The 15201-nt window shown below is 41.0% G+C and overlaps 2 protein-coding genes across 2 annotated transcripts; both read left to right on the top strand.

Moving 5' to 3' along the window:
- Nucleotides 1–409: 409 nt before the first annotated feature.
- On the top strand, nt 410–3861 carry st6galnac4 (ST6 (alpha-N-acetyl-neuraminyl-2,3-beta-galactosyl-1,3)-N-acetylgalactosaminide alpha-2,6-sialyltransferase 4). Its single transcript, XM_084160519.1, has 6 exons — nt 410–501; nt 823–908; nt 1014–1157; nt 1415–1824; nt 2021–2128; nt 2500–3861. Exons 2-6 carry the CDS (start codon nt 897–899, stop codon nt 2705–2707), a joined length of 882 nt encoding a protein of 293 aa, XP_084016645.1. The 5' UTR covers nt 410–501; nt 823–896; the 3' UTR covers nt 2708–3861.
- A 173-nt stretch (nt 3862–4034) lies between these two features.
- On the top strand, nt 4035–14354 carry LOC311128717 (alpha-N-acetylgalactosaminide alpha-2,6-sialyltransferase 6-like). The gene is made up of 6 exons (XM_084160962.1): nt 4035–4123; nt 5795–5874; nt 6305–6511; nt 12494–12912; nt 13143–13250; nt 13659–14354. Exons 2-6 carry the CDS (start codon nt 5851–5853, stop codon nt 13843–13845), a joined length of 945 nt encoding a protein of 314 aa, XP_084017088.1. The 5' UTR covers nt 4035–4123; nt 5795–5850; the 3' UTR covers nt 13846–14354.
- The last annotated feature ends 847 nt before the right edge of the window (nt 14355–15201 follow it).

Here is a 15201-nt window from a genome sequence, read left to right as displayed (position 1 = left end):
GGAGGACGGCAGGAAGGGACAGAAGAGAGGAGGCTATTTTTACAAGATGAAGGATGGGACACAGCCAGTTGAATAAGACATTAAATGTGATAGGAAAGCATCCAACAGGAAAGTGTGATTTTTGTCAGGAAACAGAGACCGTGGAGCATGTATTGCTACAGTGTGGGTAGTATCAGAGGGAAAGAGAGAGGATGAGATCTAGTATGAGGGAGAAGGGGATACAGGAAGTTAGTTTAAAGAGTATATTGAGTAGAACGTGATTAGATATAATCTCAAATATTTTGTTATCTTTTTTAAGAGCAACGGGGCTGGCAGGTAGGATTTAGTTTCTCTGTCGCTGGCCCACACTCCAGTACAGTAGGTGGCGGTAATGCACCATAACATTGGATGCCAACCGCCGATAAACCCCACTGAAGAAGAAGGAACTAAGCTATCCAGGATGTATTCACTGACTGAACATAATATGCGTAACACCATCACTCACAATAAGGAAAATATGAGGTTAGTTAGCTTAACATTTATCTTCTTATTCCATGTTAACGTATTATAATAATAATTACAAACAGTCGGTTATTCGTTTGGTCAACGTTTCTGTTAATTGATTGGTCATGATGATAGCTAACTAGCTAGCTAAAGCTAACTAGCTAGCTAGCTAACTAGCTAACTAACTAGCTAGCTAACTAGCTAGCTAACGCGGTTCGATTGGTCATCATGTCGACCGATGCGCACTGAAGTGAACTCCCTACACTGGTTTTAAATGTGCTATTGATTAAACATGAATTGTCAGTTGTCAAATGAACGGTAGTCGTTTTTATTCAACAGGTGAGATAGCCAACTCATCTCCCACCAATAGTGATGAAATCCATTAGGGCCGGGCCCAGAGGTCTCTAAACGATATGAAGTCTCAGGTAAACATTACATCTTGTTTCCTACTCCTCATCATTATTACAGTAACAATTGCTTCCTATGCACACTGACTACAGTTATTTAGCCTGTTCATCTGATGTCCACAGAGGTTCCACTGGATTTGTCTGGTTATTGTAACACTGTCAGTGTTGTTATGGTACGTCCACATGACCAGATCAGATGGGTCCACCAGCATGGTCAACATGGGTCTCCAAGGATACCTCAGCATCACCCCTGACAGGATGGAACAGGTGAGCTGTTGATTTGCATAGGTCTGCTTTGTGTTTTGCAACAGAAAATTACAATTTGCGTTTCTATTGGACAAGTCCAGGTAGTCCCTCCCTGTTTCAGTCTATTTTCTTTGGTTTTGGTGCCGAATGAACACAGCCCATGTCTTGTTCCACTTGCCAACACCTTCAGCCAGAAAGAAACATATACTATATGTTGATGTAACCACATCAATACATTTTCACCTCATCTGATATTATGCCCTATTCTCTCCCTCCAGTTTCTGAAGATGCACTGCCGCCAGTGTGCCTTGGTGTCCAGCTCGGGCCAGATGCAGGGGGCGGGTCTCAGAGAGGAGATTGACCAAATGGGATGTGTGATCCGTATGAACAACGCCCCCACGCTGGGCTATGAGAGGGACGTAGGGAGCAGAACCAGTCTAAGGGTCGTATCGCACACCAGTGTTCCCCTGCTGATCAAAAATGAGAGCTATTACTTCAGGCACTCTGCAGACACCACCTACGTGTTCTGGGGTCCTGAGCGGAACATGAGGCAGGATGGGAAAGGGCGTGTTTTTAATGCCTTGATGAAGATGGCCACAAAGTACCCGCAGGTCAAAATGTACATGGTGACTCGGGAGAAGATCCAGTACTGTGACAGTGTTTTTCAGAACGAGACGGGGAAAAACAGGTAAATAATGGCCTCCTCAAGCACTCAAGGGTCATGTTAATTAGGGTACAAAATGGAGAAGAAAAATGACAGTTTCTTATCGGTCAAGTCCAGGTAGTCCCTTCCTTTTTCAGTCCATTTTCTTCTGTTTGGTGCCAAATGAACACGACCAAGATGGCAATGCTGCTATTCTTATTATGAGTTTTCTCTGTTTCAGAATGAATTCAGGTGCTTTTCTCAGCACTGGTTTCTTCACCATGATCCTGGCCATGGACATGTGTGACAGTATTCACGTCTATGGGATGATCGACGATAACTACTGCAGGTGAGTTATTTGAAAAAGATGTGGAAGCAACTACTTGTTTAATAGCACATTTATTCTGGTGTAATAGCACATTTATTCTGGTGTAATAGGACATTTATTCTGGTGTAATAGCACATTTATTCTGGTGTAATAGCACATTTATTCTGGTGTAATAGGACATTTATTCTGGTGTAATAGGACATTTATTCTGGTGTAATAGTACATTTATTCCGTTTTGAGATTATTTGAATAAAATAAACAGGAACCCTGAACTAGCCGTCAACTAGCCTGATATTACCCTGTTTTGTGTTACACCACATTGTTCTGAGAGTTATTGGGATTGATTGGATGTATATGACTATTAACCACACCCCTTTCATGCTTCTCTGTAGCCGTGCCAATCACAGTGTTGCTCCCTACCATTACTACGAGGGGAGCCGAATGGATGAGTGCCGCATGTACCGGATGCACGAGCACGCACGCCGCGGCGGCCATCGCTTCATCACCGAGAAGGCCATCTATGCCCGGTGGGCCTCCCACCACAGGGTGGAGTTCAAACACCCCACCTGGAACCTGCAGGAGAGGAAACATGACCCCTGAGTGTTGTGCCTGGTGACCCTTTTTGATCTTTGTTGACCTCTGACCCCCGTATGATCCCATTGAGGGGGAATTCTGTGCAGTATGAGAGTCAAATGATGTTAATCCTTCATGGGGCTGCAGTATTAGTTATAATATTTCTGACACAGCCTAAATGGTGTTCAAAACATTGTATTCAATAGTCAAGCATCAAACTGCCAAATTTTTACATGTGTCAAAGTGCTCATATTTCTAATCTTAGACCTTTAGCCTATGGCTAAAGTACAGTATTCGAACCACTATTAAATTGAAACTGCTATTGGTAGGTCTAGTGATGCCAAATCATATTTGATTGTTAGTGTTTGAACAAACTTGATGCCTTTGTTTGTTTGTCTTAATTATGCCTTTTAATTTCTGCACTCTGAAGATCCAATGTTTTGTCATTTAATGTAGCTTTTATGATGCACTGACTGAATGTTTCAGCAACGTATTATGTGTTTTCTTGTTCTCTGCTGCATGTCTGTGTATTTCAATGTAATGAAACATTGTTTCCTATCAGAGTTTAGTCTTAACAGCATTTCAAACTTTCACATATATTTATTATGTCATGGTCCAAATGTAACAAGAATCATGAATTTAGTGTCACTGAAATGTAATAATGTGCTGATCATTTACTATCAGATAAATCTGATCGCAAAGAGAAACTCTTTTGTTGATTTGATTGGTTTTGCAGAGGCCTGGATTGATGTCCAATGGAATGGCTTTAAATGTTATGAGTAGAGAGACACTCCTCCCCAAAAAGTGGGCCTTTTTCTTTACCTTCCTATTTTTGTCTGACATTTCATACATGTTGACTTTAAACAAAATGTGTTGTTGCATGACAATGTAAATTGTTTAATGTTACTTTTATACAAGGTCTGATATGCCTTATATTCTGAATGTCTTAATGATATTTACAAAGTTTGATAGTGCTACAATCATGTTCAATGGAAAATCCCATTTGATTGTGTGGACTTGTGTGCATGTGTTCTCACTGGATTATTTGCAGCTGTTATAGTCCTCTCTTTTAGGAAATATGAAATGCTCTTTACCTGCCTTTTTTAATTACTTAATGATGTTGTTGTTGTGTCTGATTCCAAAGAAATGTATTATAAATATATTATATATTATAAATACAGTATTGTGTTGTTTTCTCTTGTTTATTCTGAAGTGGTGTCTGGTTTTCCCAACACTGAAATATACTATGTACATTTTCAAATACTAGCCTTTTTGTCTTGTATAAATTATTTATAAAGTTCCTAATAATCATTTACACTGCAGCGCTGAAATGTTGATGACGCAAGCGAGTCCCCTCCTACGATAGTGTAGGAAGATGGGGGACGCGCCGACAGATCAAACGTCAACGATGCACGGATCTCATATGGATAAAAAAACAAATAGGTAAGAAAACCTCGTGTTCATTTCATTTAGTCATTATTCTACAGTAATTGTTGAATGACAGCCATTTCCCGCTATTATGGCTTAGAATAGAGCTATTTATGGTGTCAACAAGAATCATATCTGATAGCCTACGTGAGCAGTAAGACAACGGGTTTAGGTCTGCGCCAGAATATTGTCATGTCCCCCATAACAATAGCTTATTCTATAGCATTTTCATATTTAGATTTTGATAGGCTCATAATTACAGTTGTGTCAAAACAAATGTCAGTGCGCTAAAATTAAATATGTGCAATAGATATGCCTGTTTATTTAAACCGGAGGTGTTTGTTTTGATAAACCACTGTCAAACGGATAGGGCCTAGATGTATGATATCAGTTGGAATAACAAAAAACAAAAGAAAATAAAAAAAGATTATGGTTGTCAAATTCTTGAGAATGCATTTTAGTAAGCAATATGCCTATAACCACAATACATTATTCTGTATTATTTCCTGAGACAATTGTGAAAATGTTTCTCTGCTACCATATCATAGGGTTCTTATAGGTCTTTTTCAATAAAACGTCACAATAGGCTACTGTATGTTTGATTTTGCTTCTGGGGGGCAAGGAGACCCCCAGATCCGCTAAAACCATTGACAACTACTTGCCGTTTTAAAGGGATCGCAATATGTAACTTTTTGGGCGACCCTACCAAATTCACATAGAAATGTGTGTTGTAGATCTGTCATTCTCATTGGAGTCTAAGAAGCGGTAGAGCTGTTCCATGTGTACTATTTCTATGCTTGCCGTTCTTAAATTTCATCGCCACTATAGACGGCAAGCAAATCAAACAATATTTGGATATACTCATCTAGTTTAACCCTGAAAGTTCGCTTGTTAACTAGCTTGCTAGCCATATTTGACATGATCTGTTTTTAGCTAGCCAATTTGACATGGTCCATCAATCAATGTAGCCTATATCGGTATATCATGTCTGTCAGCTGCAATCATAATTAAACATTCTTAAAAAACTATGTTGAAAAGGGGATAATGTTAGCAAACTTCGCTAGGTAGGCCTACATTGGTTGGAGAAAACAGTACATTAGGTCTACTTACCACACTAACTACATGTTTAGCCAACTGTAGCTTGCAAAGTAAATTTCAACTAACTGTCCCATGGCAAATGCGCCCTTCTGTTGTTTGACAGGCAGAGCCCACAAAATATTTGAAATGAACCTAAACCACCCATACTTGTAAGGTACAATTAATTTTTAATTTATATCACTCAAATATCCAATTAATGGTGGCCAATATTGAGCGATATCGTGAGGCTACCCTACGTATCTGAAATTACATGATCAATTGATGTTTACTAATCATGAAAAGCATGCAGTTACTTGCTGTATAACTCTGATGACAGAGCTAAATGTGCGCAATTGTTTTGCATGGAATAATCGGAAATGTGTAGGTCTGACAATGCTCTTCAAGAGGTGATGATATTACAACTAAATAGTTCCCATTTATTTAACAACGGCAAGCAGTTGTCACTGGTTTTAGCGGAGCAGGCAAATCGAACGAAAAACAACCTATTGTGACGTTTTATTGAAAACGACCTATTTACAATAAGCACACAAGATGGCAGCCTGAAATATTATAGCGTGTATTCACTATGGAACATCTGCCTCTTGACAGGGGTGGTGACCAGAAAAGCACAGAACATGTAATGTAGCTCAGCCTGACTTGAAAGCATGGGGCTGAGGCTGGTTGACAAGGTAAGGTCATTCTGAGCATTGATATACTCTTACTTGAAATGTATTTTTTTTTTTTTTTTTTGTAGAATTTGCCATCAAATATTATTACTGATGCACTATGCATAATAGCCCTATCTGTATGCTTTGTAAAAAAATTTGGTCACATATTATGTGCACAGATGGTAAATAAACCTGAACTCGAGTTGCTCTCAGAACGGCAACTGGCATTTGAACTGCCTTTTAGAGGTTGTTTTTCATTACTATAAATCAGATAGACAACAAAGCACTAACATTGATCTCTGCACCCAGAACCAAATACAGTGTACATGCTGGTCAGCTACTCAATTTGTTACATTTATGTAACAGTCTGTCACAGGAGACTAACATTGACAGAAAACACAGCACTAACATTGATGTACATTATATAAACGGTTCCCCCTATCTTTGGCAGCAAGGGCCTCAGAGCCAGAAGATGGTGATCTTCGGAGCCATCTTCCTCCTGATGACCCTCCTCATCCTCTTTAGCTCCAACAGCGGCAACGACATCAGTCCCTTCTACAGTCCCTTCCGGGCGTCCTCGCCTCATCACGCCATCAAGGTCACTGACCTCAAGAAATGGGCAGGGAAGGAGGGCTATGTGGCTGTCTATGGAAACAAGGTAATTTACACTCAGGGTTGGAATTACAGAGAAAATCTATGGAACCTCCATTTAATCCAAGAGACCTGGTCAAGAAGGCTACATCTTGTATAAAAACAGAACATTAAAGAAATGGGTTAATTTGAACCCTGTTCTGCTCACACTTGCGGGGTCAAGTTGAAGTGGTGGACAAAAAATGCTTAGCACTGGCTAAATAGTAGTAGTGGGTGGATTATAGTCTCTACCGCATGATCCATAGAAACAATAATGCATAGCCCAAAAACAGACACAAATGCATTTTAGGAACAACTCCTGTCCAAATCGAGTAAAAAAAACTTGTTGCACAATCCATACAGCTGTGTTCATGTAGCTGCTTTGTGTATGACTGTGGTGAGCTTTTGTTTCGAACTACTATTTAACTTCCACTGAGTTTTCAGAGAGCGAGAGAGAGAGAGAGAAAACACAGGGAGACAAACACCTAACTAGAGGTGACAGCATCCCCTCCCCAATATGCCCCCCTAGATACAACTATGACAAAACAACCAACAACTCCTGCAGCTCTGTCGCAAGCTGGGTCTGTACATACTCAATGGTAGGCTTCGAGGGGACTCCTATGGTAGGTACACCTATAGCTTATCTCTTGGCAGTAGTACAGTAGACTACTTTATCACCGACCTCAACCCAGAGTCTCTCAGAGCATTCAGTCGGCCCGCTGAGACACCACTATCAAATCACAATCTACTTGAACAGAGCAATACTCAACCATAAGGCATCGAAGCCGAGCAAACTGCATGCTTTTAAGAAATGTTATAGATGGAAGGAGGGTAGTGTAGAAACCTACCAAAAAACAATTGGCTAACAACGAATCCAATCCCTCCTAGACAACTTCCTTGACAAAATGTTTCCCTGCAATAGTGCAGGTGTAAACTTAGCAGTAGGAAGCCTGAACAGTATATTTGACCTATCAGCTAACATATCACATTTAATTTCAAGCAGAAAACCTAAAACTAACAACAATGAGAAATGGTTTGATGAAGAATGCAGAAACCTAAGAAAGAAATTGAGAAACCTATCCAACCAAAAACAGAGAGAACCAGAAAACCTTAGCTTACGCCTTCACTATGGTGAAACAATACATAAATACACTAAGAAAAAATAAGGAACATCATGTCAGAAAACAGCTCAATGTGATTAAAGAATCCATAGAATCAAATAACTTCTGGGAAAATAGGAACACACTAAACATACAACACGAAGAGCTATCTATCCAAAATGGAGATGTATATGTTTTGCTCTTTGTTCTATGGCCGAAAAGGTTGGATAAATGGTTTACCCATACAAGATAATTTACAAAACTTAGAATCAGCTATTAAAGACTACCAGAACCCACTGGATTCTCCAATTACATTGGATATGCTACAGGACAAAATACAAACCCTCCAACCCAAAAAGCCCTGTGGTGTTGATGGTACACTAAACAAAATGATAAAATATACAGACCACAAATTCAAATGTGCTATTCTTAAACTCTCCAACATTATCCTCAGCTCTGGTATCTTCCCCAATATTTGGAACCAAGGTCTGATCACCCCAATCTACAAAAGTTGAGACAAATTTGACCCCAATAATTACTGTGGAATCTGCATCCAGTCATCTTGGAAAAATCCTCTGCAGTATCATCAACAGCAGACTCCAACATTTCCTCAGTGAAAACAATGTCCTGAGCAAACGTCAAATTGGCTTTCTACCAAAATAACGTACGACAGACCACGTATACACCCTGCACACCCTTATTGACAAACAAACAAAACAAAAGCAAAGTCTTCTCATGCTTTGTTTATTTAAAAAAAGCTTTTGACTCAATTTGGCATGAGGGTCTGCTATACAAATGGATGTAAAGTGGTGTTGGGGGAATAACATACGACATTATAAAATCCATGTACACAAACAACAAGTGTGCGGTTAAAATTGGCAATAAACACACACATGTCTTTCCACAGGGCCGTGGGGTGAGACAGGGACAAGTTCAAACACCCCACTCACCAACCAATAATTCACAAAATGGGACAAACACCCAATTAAGACAATGCATGCAGAATTCTGCAACAATATACTTTGTGTGCAACGCAAAACCCCAAACAATGCATGCAAAGCAGAATTAGGAATGTATCCGCAAGTTATCAAAATCCAGAAAAGAGCTGTTAAATTCTACAACCACCTAAAAGGAGGCGATGTCTACATATTCCATCATGAAGCCCTCACCTACAGAGAGATGAACGTAGTGAAGAGTCCCCTCAGCCAGCTGGTTCTGGGGCTCTGTTCACAAACACAAACAGACCCCACAGAGCCCCAGGACAGAAACACATTTAGACCCAACCAAATTATGAGAAAGCAAAAAGATCATTACTTGACACATTGGAAAGAATCAACCAAAAAACTGAGCAAATTGGAATTATATCTGACCCTAAACAGAGTACACAGGACTAGAATACCTGACCACAGTGACTGACCCAAAATTAAGAACATCCTTGACTATGTACAGACTCTTTGAGCATAGCCTTGCTATTGAGAGAGGCTGCCATAGGCAGACCTGGCTCTCGAGAGAAGACAGGCTATCTGCACACTGCCCACAAAATGAGGTGGAAACTGAGCTGCACTTACTAACTTCCTGCCAAATGTATGACCACCTTAGAGATACATACTGTATTTCCCACAGATTACACGGACCCACAAAGAATTTGAAAAGAAATCAAGCATTGATGAACTCCCATATCTGTTAGGTGAAATAAAAAATATAAAAAATATCGCAGCGGTGTGCAATCACAGCAGCAACGAGTGCAGCACAAACATAGTAAATACCACCAATATTTACAGTGGGGAAAAAAAGATACAGGTCAATGATACAGGTCAAACTTTTCTGTAAGTCTTCACAAGGTTTTCACACACTGTTGCTGGTATTTTGGCCCATTCCTCCATGCAGATCTCCTCTAGAGCAGTGATGTTTTGGGGCTGTCGCTGGGCAACATGGACTTTAAACTCCCTCCAAAGATTTTCAATGGGGTTGAGATCTGGAGACTGGCTAGGCCACTCCAGGACCTTGAAATGCTTCTTACGAAGCCACTCCTTCGTTGCCCGGGCGGTGTGTTTGGGATCATTGTCATGCTGAAAGACCCAGCCACGTTTCATCTTCAATGCCCTTGCTGATGGAAGGAGGTTTTCACTCAAAATCTCACGATACATGGCCCCATTCATTCTTTCCTTTACACGGATCAGTCGTCCTGGTCCCTTTGCAGAAAAACAGCCCCAAAGCATGATGTTTCCACCCCCATGCTTCACAGTAGGTATGGTGTTCTTTGGATGCAACTCAGCATTCTTTATCCTCCAAACACGACGAGTTGAGTTTTTACCAAAAGGTTCTATTTTGGTTTCATCTGACCATATGACATTCTCCCAATCCTCTTCTGGATCATCCAAATGCACTCTAGCAAACTTCAGACGGGCCTGGACATGTACTGGCTTAAGCAGGGGGACACGTCTGACACTGCAGGATTTTAGTCCCTGGCGGCGTAGTGTGTTACTGATGGTAGGCTTTGTTACTTTGGTCCCAGCTCTCTGCAGGTCATTCACTAGGTTCCCCCATGTGGTTCTGGGATTTTTGCTCACCGTTCTTGTGATCATTTTGACCCCACGGGGTGAGATCTTGCATGGAGCCCCAGATTGTGGGAGATTATCAGTGGTCTTGTATGTCTTCCATTTCCTAATAATTGTTCCCACAGTTGATTTCTTCAAACCAAGCTGCTTACCTATTGCAGATTCAGTCTTCCCAGCCTGGTGCAGGTCTACAATTTTGTTTCTGGTGTCCTTTGACAGCTCTTTGGTCTTGGCCATAGTGGAGTTTGGAGTGTGACTGTTTGAGGTTGTGGTCAGGTGTCTTTTATACTGATAACAAGTTCAAACAGGTGCCATTAATACAGGTAACGAGTGGAGGACAGAGGAGCCTCTTAAAGAAGAAGTTACAGGTCTGTGAGAGCCAGAAATCTTGCTTGTTTGTAGGTGACCAAATACTTATTTTCCACCATAATTTGCAAATAAATTCATTAAAAATCCTACAATGATTATCTGGATTTTTCCCCCTCAATTTGTCTGTCATAGTTGACGTGTACCTATGATAAAAATTACAGGCCTCTCTCATCTTTTTAAGTGGGAGAACTTGCACAATTGGTGGCTGACTAAATACTTTTTTTCCCCACTGTATCTGTTTATTTATCTTCCCCCTACTATTCGTACTACAACTATTTGCACATTGCATCTGCTAAATGACTAAAATGTAAATGTAATAAACACTATACATAGCTGGTAATTCCTAATTGTTTTTTATTTATATTGTTTTGTCTTCTCACTTTTGGGGAGGGAGATCTATCTATCTACAGTGCATTCGGAATGTATATTCAGACCCCTTGACTTTTTCCACATTTTGTTACGTTACAGCCTTATTCTAAAATGTATTAAATAAATAAAAATCCTCATCAATCTACACACAATACCCCATAATGACAAAGTGAAAACAGGTTTTTAGATTTTTTTGCAAATGTATAAAAAAAAAACAGAAATACCTTGTTTCCTTTGATCATCCTTGATGTTTCGACAACTTGATTGGAGTCCACCTGTGGTAAATTCAATTGATTGGATATGATTTGGAAAGGCACACACCTGTCTATATAAGGTCCCACAGTTGACAGTGCATGTCAGAGCAAAAACCAAGCCATGACGTCAAAGGAATTGTCCGTAGAGCTCCGAGAAAGGATTGTGTCGAGGCACAGATCTGGGGAAGGGTACCAAAGAAATTCTGCAGCATTGAAGGTCCCCAAGAACACAGTAGCCTCCATCATTCTTAAATGGAAGAAGTTTGGAACCACCAAGACTCTTCCTAGATCTGGCCGCCCGCCAAACTGAGCAATTGGGGGAGAAGAGCCTTGGTTAGGGAGGTGACCAAGAACCCAATGGTCACTCTGACAGAGCTCCAGAGTTCCTCTGTGGAGATGGGAGAACCTTCCAGAAGGACAACCATTTCTGCAGCACTCCACTAATCAGGCCTTTTTGGTAGCGTGGCCAGACAGAAGCCACTCCTCAGTAAAAGCCCGCTTGGAGATTGCCAAAAGGCACCTAAAGAACTCTCAGACCATGAGAAACAAGATTCTCTGGTCTGATGGAGCCAAGATTGAACTCTTTGGCCTGAAGTCCAAGCGTCACGACTGGAGGAAATCTGGCACAATCCCTGCGGTGAAGCATGGTGGTGGCAGCATCATGCTGTGGGGATGTTTTTCATCGGCAGGGATTGGGAGACTAGTCAGGATCGAGGGAAAGATGAACGGAGCAAAGTACGGAGAGATCCTTGATGAAAACCTGCTCCAGAGTGCTCAGGACCTCAGACTGGGGTGAAGGTTCACCTTCCAACAGGACAACGACCCTAAGCACACAGCCAAGACAACGCAGGAGTGGCTTCGGGACAAGTCTCTGAATGTCCTTGAGTGGCCCAGCCAGAGCCTGGACTTGAACCCAATCGAACATCTCTGGAGAGACCTAAAAATAGCTGTGCAGCGACGCTCCCCATCGAACCTGGCAGAGCTTGAGAGGATCTGCAGAGAAGAATGGGAGAAACTCCCCAAATACAGGTGTGCCAAGCTTGTAGCGTCATACCCAAGAATAATCTAGGCTGTAATCACTGCCAAAGGTGCTTCAACAAAGTACTGAGTAAAGGGTCTGAATACTTATGTAAATTTTATTTTTCCTATTTATTTATACATTTGCTAAAATGTCTATAAACCTGTTTTTGCTTTGTCATTATGGGGTATTGTGTGTAGATTGATGACGAAAAAACAACTATTTAATAAATTTTAGAATAAGGCTGTAACGTGACAAAGTGGAAAATGTCAAGGGGTCTGAATACTTTCCGAATGCACTGTATATTTTTTCTGAGTTGTTGTTTCTGCATTCCCTCTCCAGAGTCTGACACTGCACTGCCACCACTGTGCCCTGGTGACCAGCTCCAGCCACGTGCTGGGCAGCGGGGCCGGACCTGACATCGACCGCGCCCAGTGTGTGATCCGCATGAACGATGCCCCCACCACGGGGTTTGACCGTGACGTGGGGAGCCGGACCACCCTCAGGGTGGTGGCTCACTCCAGCGTGTTCAGGGTGGTTCGACGGCCAGCCGAGTTTCTCAACCTCACAGACCGCCAGGCAAATTCTGCAGTCATATTCTGGGGACCACCCACCAAGATTGGTAGAGAGGCTAAAGGAACACTGTACCGTCTGATCCAGAGAGTCAGCATGACCTACAGTAACCTGTCCAGCTTTACCATCACTCCCAGCAAGATGCACAAGTTTGATACACTGTTTCAGAAGGAGACAGGGCGAGACAGGTGGGTAGAATGGAAAGCAGATATGGTGACAGAACAATGGGGATAATGCAAAAATCATTAAGTACAAATTCAATATGGAATTCAATTTATGAATACAATTTATTTTGGCACTATTCATCTATAATGATGCTGAGCACAATGTGGAGATTTTTCTGGGATCTAATGCCATTATCAAAAACTACAAAATGCTATTTTTTGTTAACATTTTATTCTATGGTTTCCTTCCACAGAGCAAAGTCTCAGTCCTGGTTGAGCACCGGCTGGTTCACCATGGTGATCGCCATAGAGAAGTGTGACAATATTAAAGTGTACGGGATGGTTCCGCCCAGTCACTGTGGGTGAGTATAAACTAATGAACAAGGTTACACATAAGAGGATGAATCAATCTATCAAGCACTTAAATCTATCAGGCTATTACATTGTTGTGTGTAATCATAAATTAGTAGTTAGTGAGCAATTAGTTAATCATCTATACTGATTATTATGGAACCATTGTCTGCAATTGACAGGATTGCTTTCATATGAATAATAGAACATTGTGTATTATGGTTGTCTCTGAAAGAAGCCTGACGAAGACCTTTGGGTCGAAACATTGCACTATAAAACAGCGGGGGGATAATTCAACAATGTGTGGGCACCAGTCTTCCTTGTTTATGAAGGAGCCTTATGGTTATTGCTACCCAATGTATGCTGGTTGTCTTGAAGCACATTGTCAATGTAATCATTTGTAACACCTCTTCTTCCAGGAAAAAGCCCCAGCCCAAGAAGATGCCTTACCACTACTATAAACCCAGAGGCACAGATGAGTGTGTGACCTACCTGCAGAACGAGAGGGGCCGGAAGGGGCCCCACCATCGCTTCATCACGGAGAAACAGGTGTTTGCACGCTGGGCCAAGCAGTATAACATCACCTTCGCCCACCCCACATGGTGAGATGACTGGTTCCTTCAACAAAGTTAGCCCAAGGTCTGGGAGAGGTGATACACACATCTGGACCAGGGTCCTAGACAGTGCACGAGTACCCATTTCACACTACTGAGCTGAGACAAGCCTAGCTTGGTTGGGCATCTACCATATTTGCTGGAACTGTGCTGTAAAGGACAATGTGAAAATGAAATATCCAAGCCAGCACATGTATGGTTGTTGTCGGCCCTATTATGTCAATCTGCAATATTAAATTGAATATACTTTATTATTCTTATAGACCCACACAGTTCTCTGTGTGCCACCTTCTCCGAATGGTAGCCATTTCTGTGTGAGTTACTGTAGCTAGGTGATGACAAAGTATTTTTATTTTATTTTCAATATGAAGCTGAGCTTGGTTTGTAACCATTAATATAAATTCTGAATGTGTTTTTTGTTTGTTGACAAAGCTAGCCATCAATACAAAGAGAAGTAGAGTGCAAGATGTACATTTAACAGGATTTTGTAAATACTGTATTTCCGGTGTTTGGCAAGGAAGTTTGAAAAGGGCAACTGACAATGTTGATTGTAAATAAACAAATTGATATTTAAAGATGTATTTTTACATGTTTATAATGTTTTTGTAAAAAAAAATCCTCAAAAGCACTCAAATATAACAAGATAATGTCAACTTTCCCATTGAGGGAGATTGTATTATTCAAGAAGTTAAAAGATTTAAAGGGGCAATCTGCAGTAGCTACATCCATTTTTTGACTTAAAAATTAATGTACCCATTGATTCTTGAAGAAAATAACTTAATGCCTCATGAGCTTAGTTCAACTTTCTTACCCTGTCAGAACCCAAAATATAAGCTGGTTTTACTCCAATGTTTGTAAACAAACACTGTATAGCCTCAACAAACTATAATTGTTATCATGGATGGTCAGTCCTTGCATCCATAGCTCTGAATTTGAGTGGTTACATTTCGCCATCCCTTAGCGAAACAGTGGAAGGGAGAACACTTGTTTCAACAGCTGATTGCCGCTTTAAAGGAATGACCTTATATGCTTAAAGACAGTACGGCTAAAGTTAACAGTGACATGTTTGTCGCATTACCGTATCCAATCAAACCTTGTATGGCTTAGAAGTATTAACAGTTAAAATACCAACATCAGAACACAAGCTTACATTTATAGTACTTTAGGTTGGTTCATGCCAAGCAAATAGAATCACACCATGCCTGTTGAATGTAGGGGTGTGTGAGCTTCTGTAAGGCATTCACGCAACTGTGCTGTATTAGATACTAAGTTGTTTTATCCCGTCTAACCATGACACGGACAAACGTTGCCTCGTCATGTTTGACCCTTTACTTCTGACATCCCTAGG

Source organism: Coregonus lavaretus (assembly GCF_964263955.1).
Source record: "Coregonus lavaretus genome assembly, chromosome: 4".
In the NCBI taxonomy this organism is placed as follows: Eukaryota; Metazoa; Chordata; class Actinopteri; order Salmoniformes; family Salmonidae; genus Coregonus; species Coregonus lavaretus.
Note: the sequence above shows the minus strand (reverse complement) of the source record. Positions and strands in the feature narration are given on the sequence as shown.

What these genes read in the sequence shown, in the direction of transcription:
- st6galnac4 (XM_084160519.1), top strand. An exon ending in AACGAGACGGGGAAAAACAG is followed by an intron (nt 1,825 to 2,020) that starts GTAAATAATGGC and finishes TCTCTGTTTCAG; the next exon opens with AATGAATTCAGGTGCTTTTC. An exon ending in ATCGACGATAACTACTGCAG is followed by an intron (nt 2,129 to 2,499) that starts GTGAGTTATTTG and finishes GCTTCTCTGTAG; the next exon opens with CCGTGCCAATCACAGTGTTG.
- LOC311128717 (XM_084160962.1), top strand. Translation starts at nt 5,851, where the DNA reads ATGGGGCTGAGGCTGGTTGACAAG. An exon ending in GGCTGAGGCTGGTTGACAAG is followed by an intron (nt 5,875 to 6,304) that starts GTAAGGTCATTC and finishes TATCTTTGGCAG; the next exon opens with CAAGGGCCTCAGAGCCAGAA. An exon ending in GTTCCGCCCAGTCACTGTGG is followed by an intron (nt 13,251 to 13,658) that starts GTGAGTATAAAC and finishes CTCTTCTTCCAG; the next exon opens with GAAAAAGCCCCAGCCCAAGA.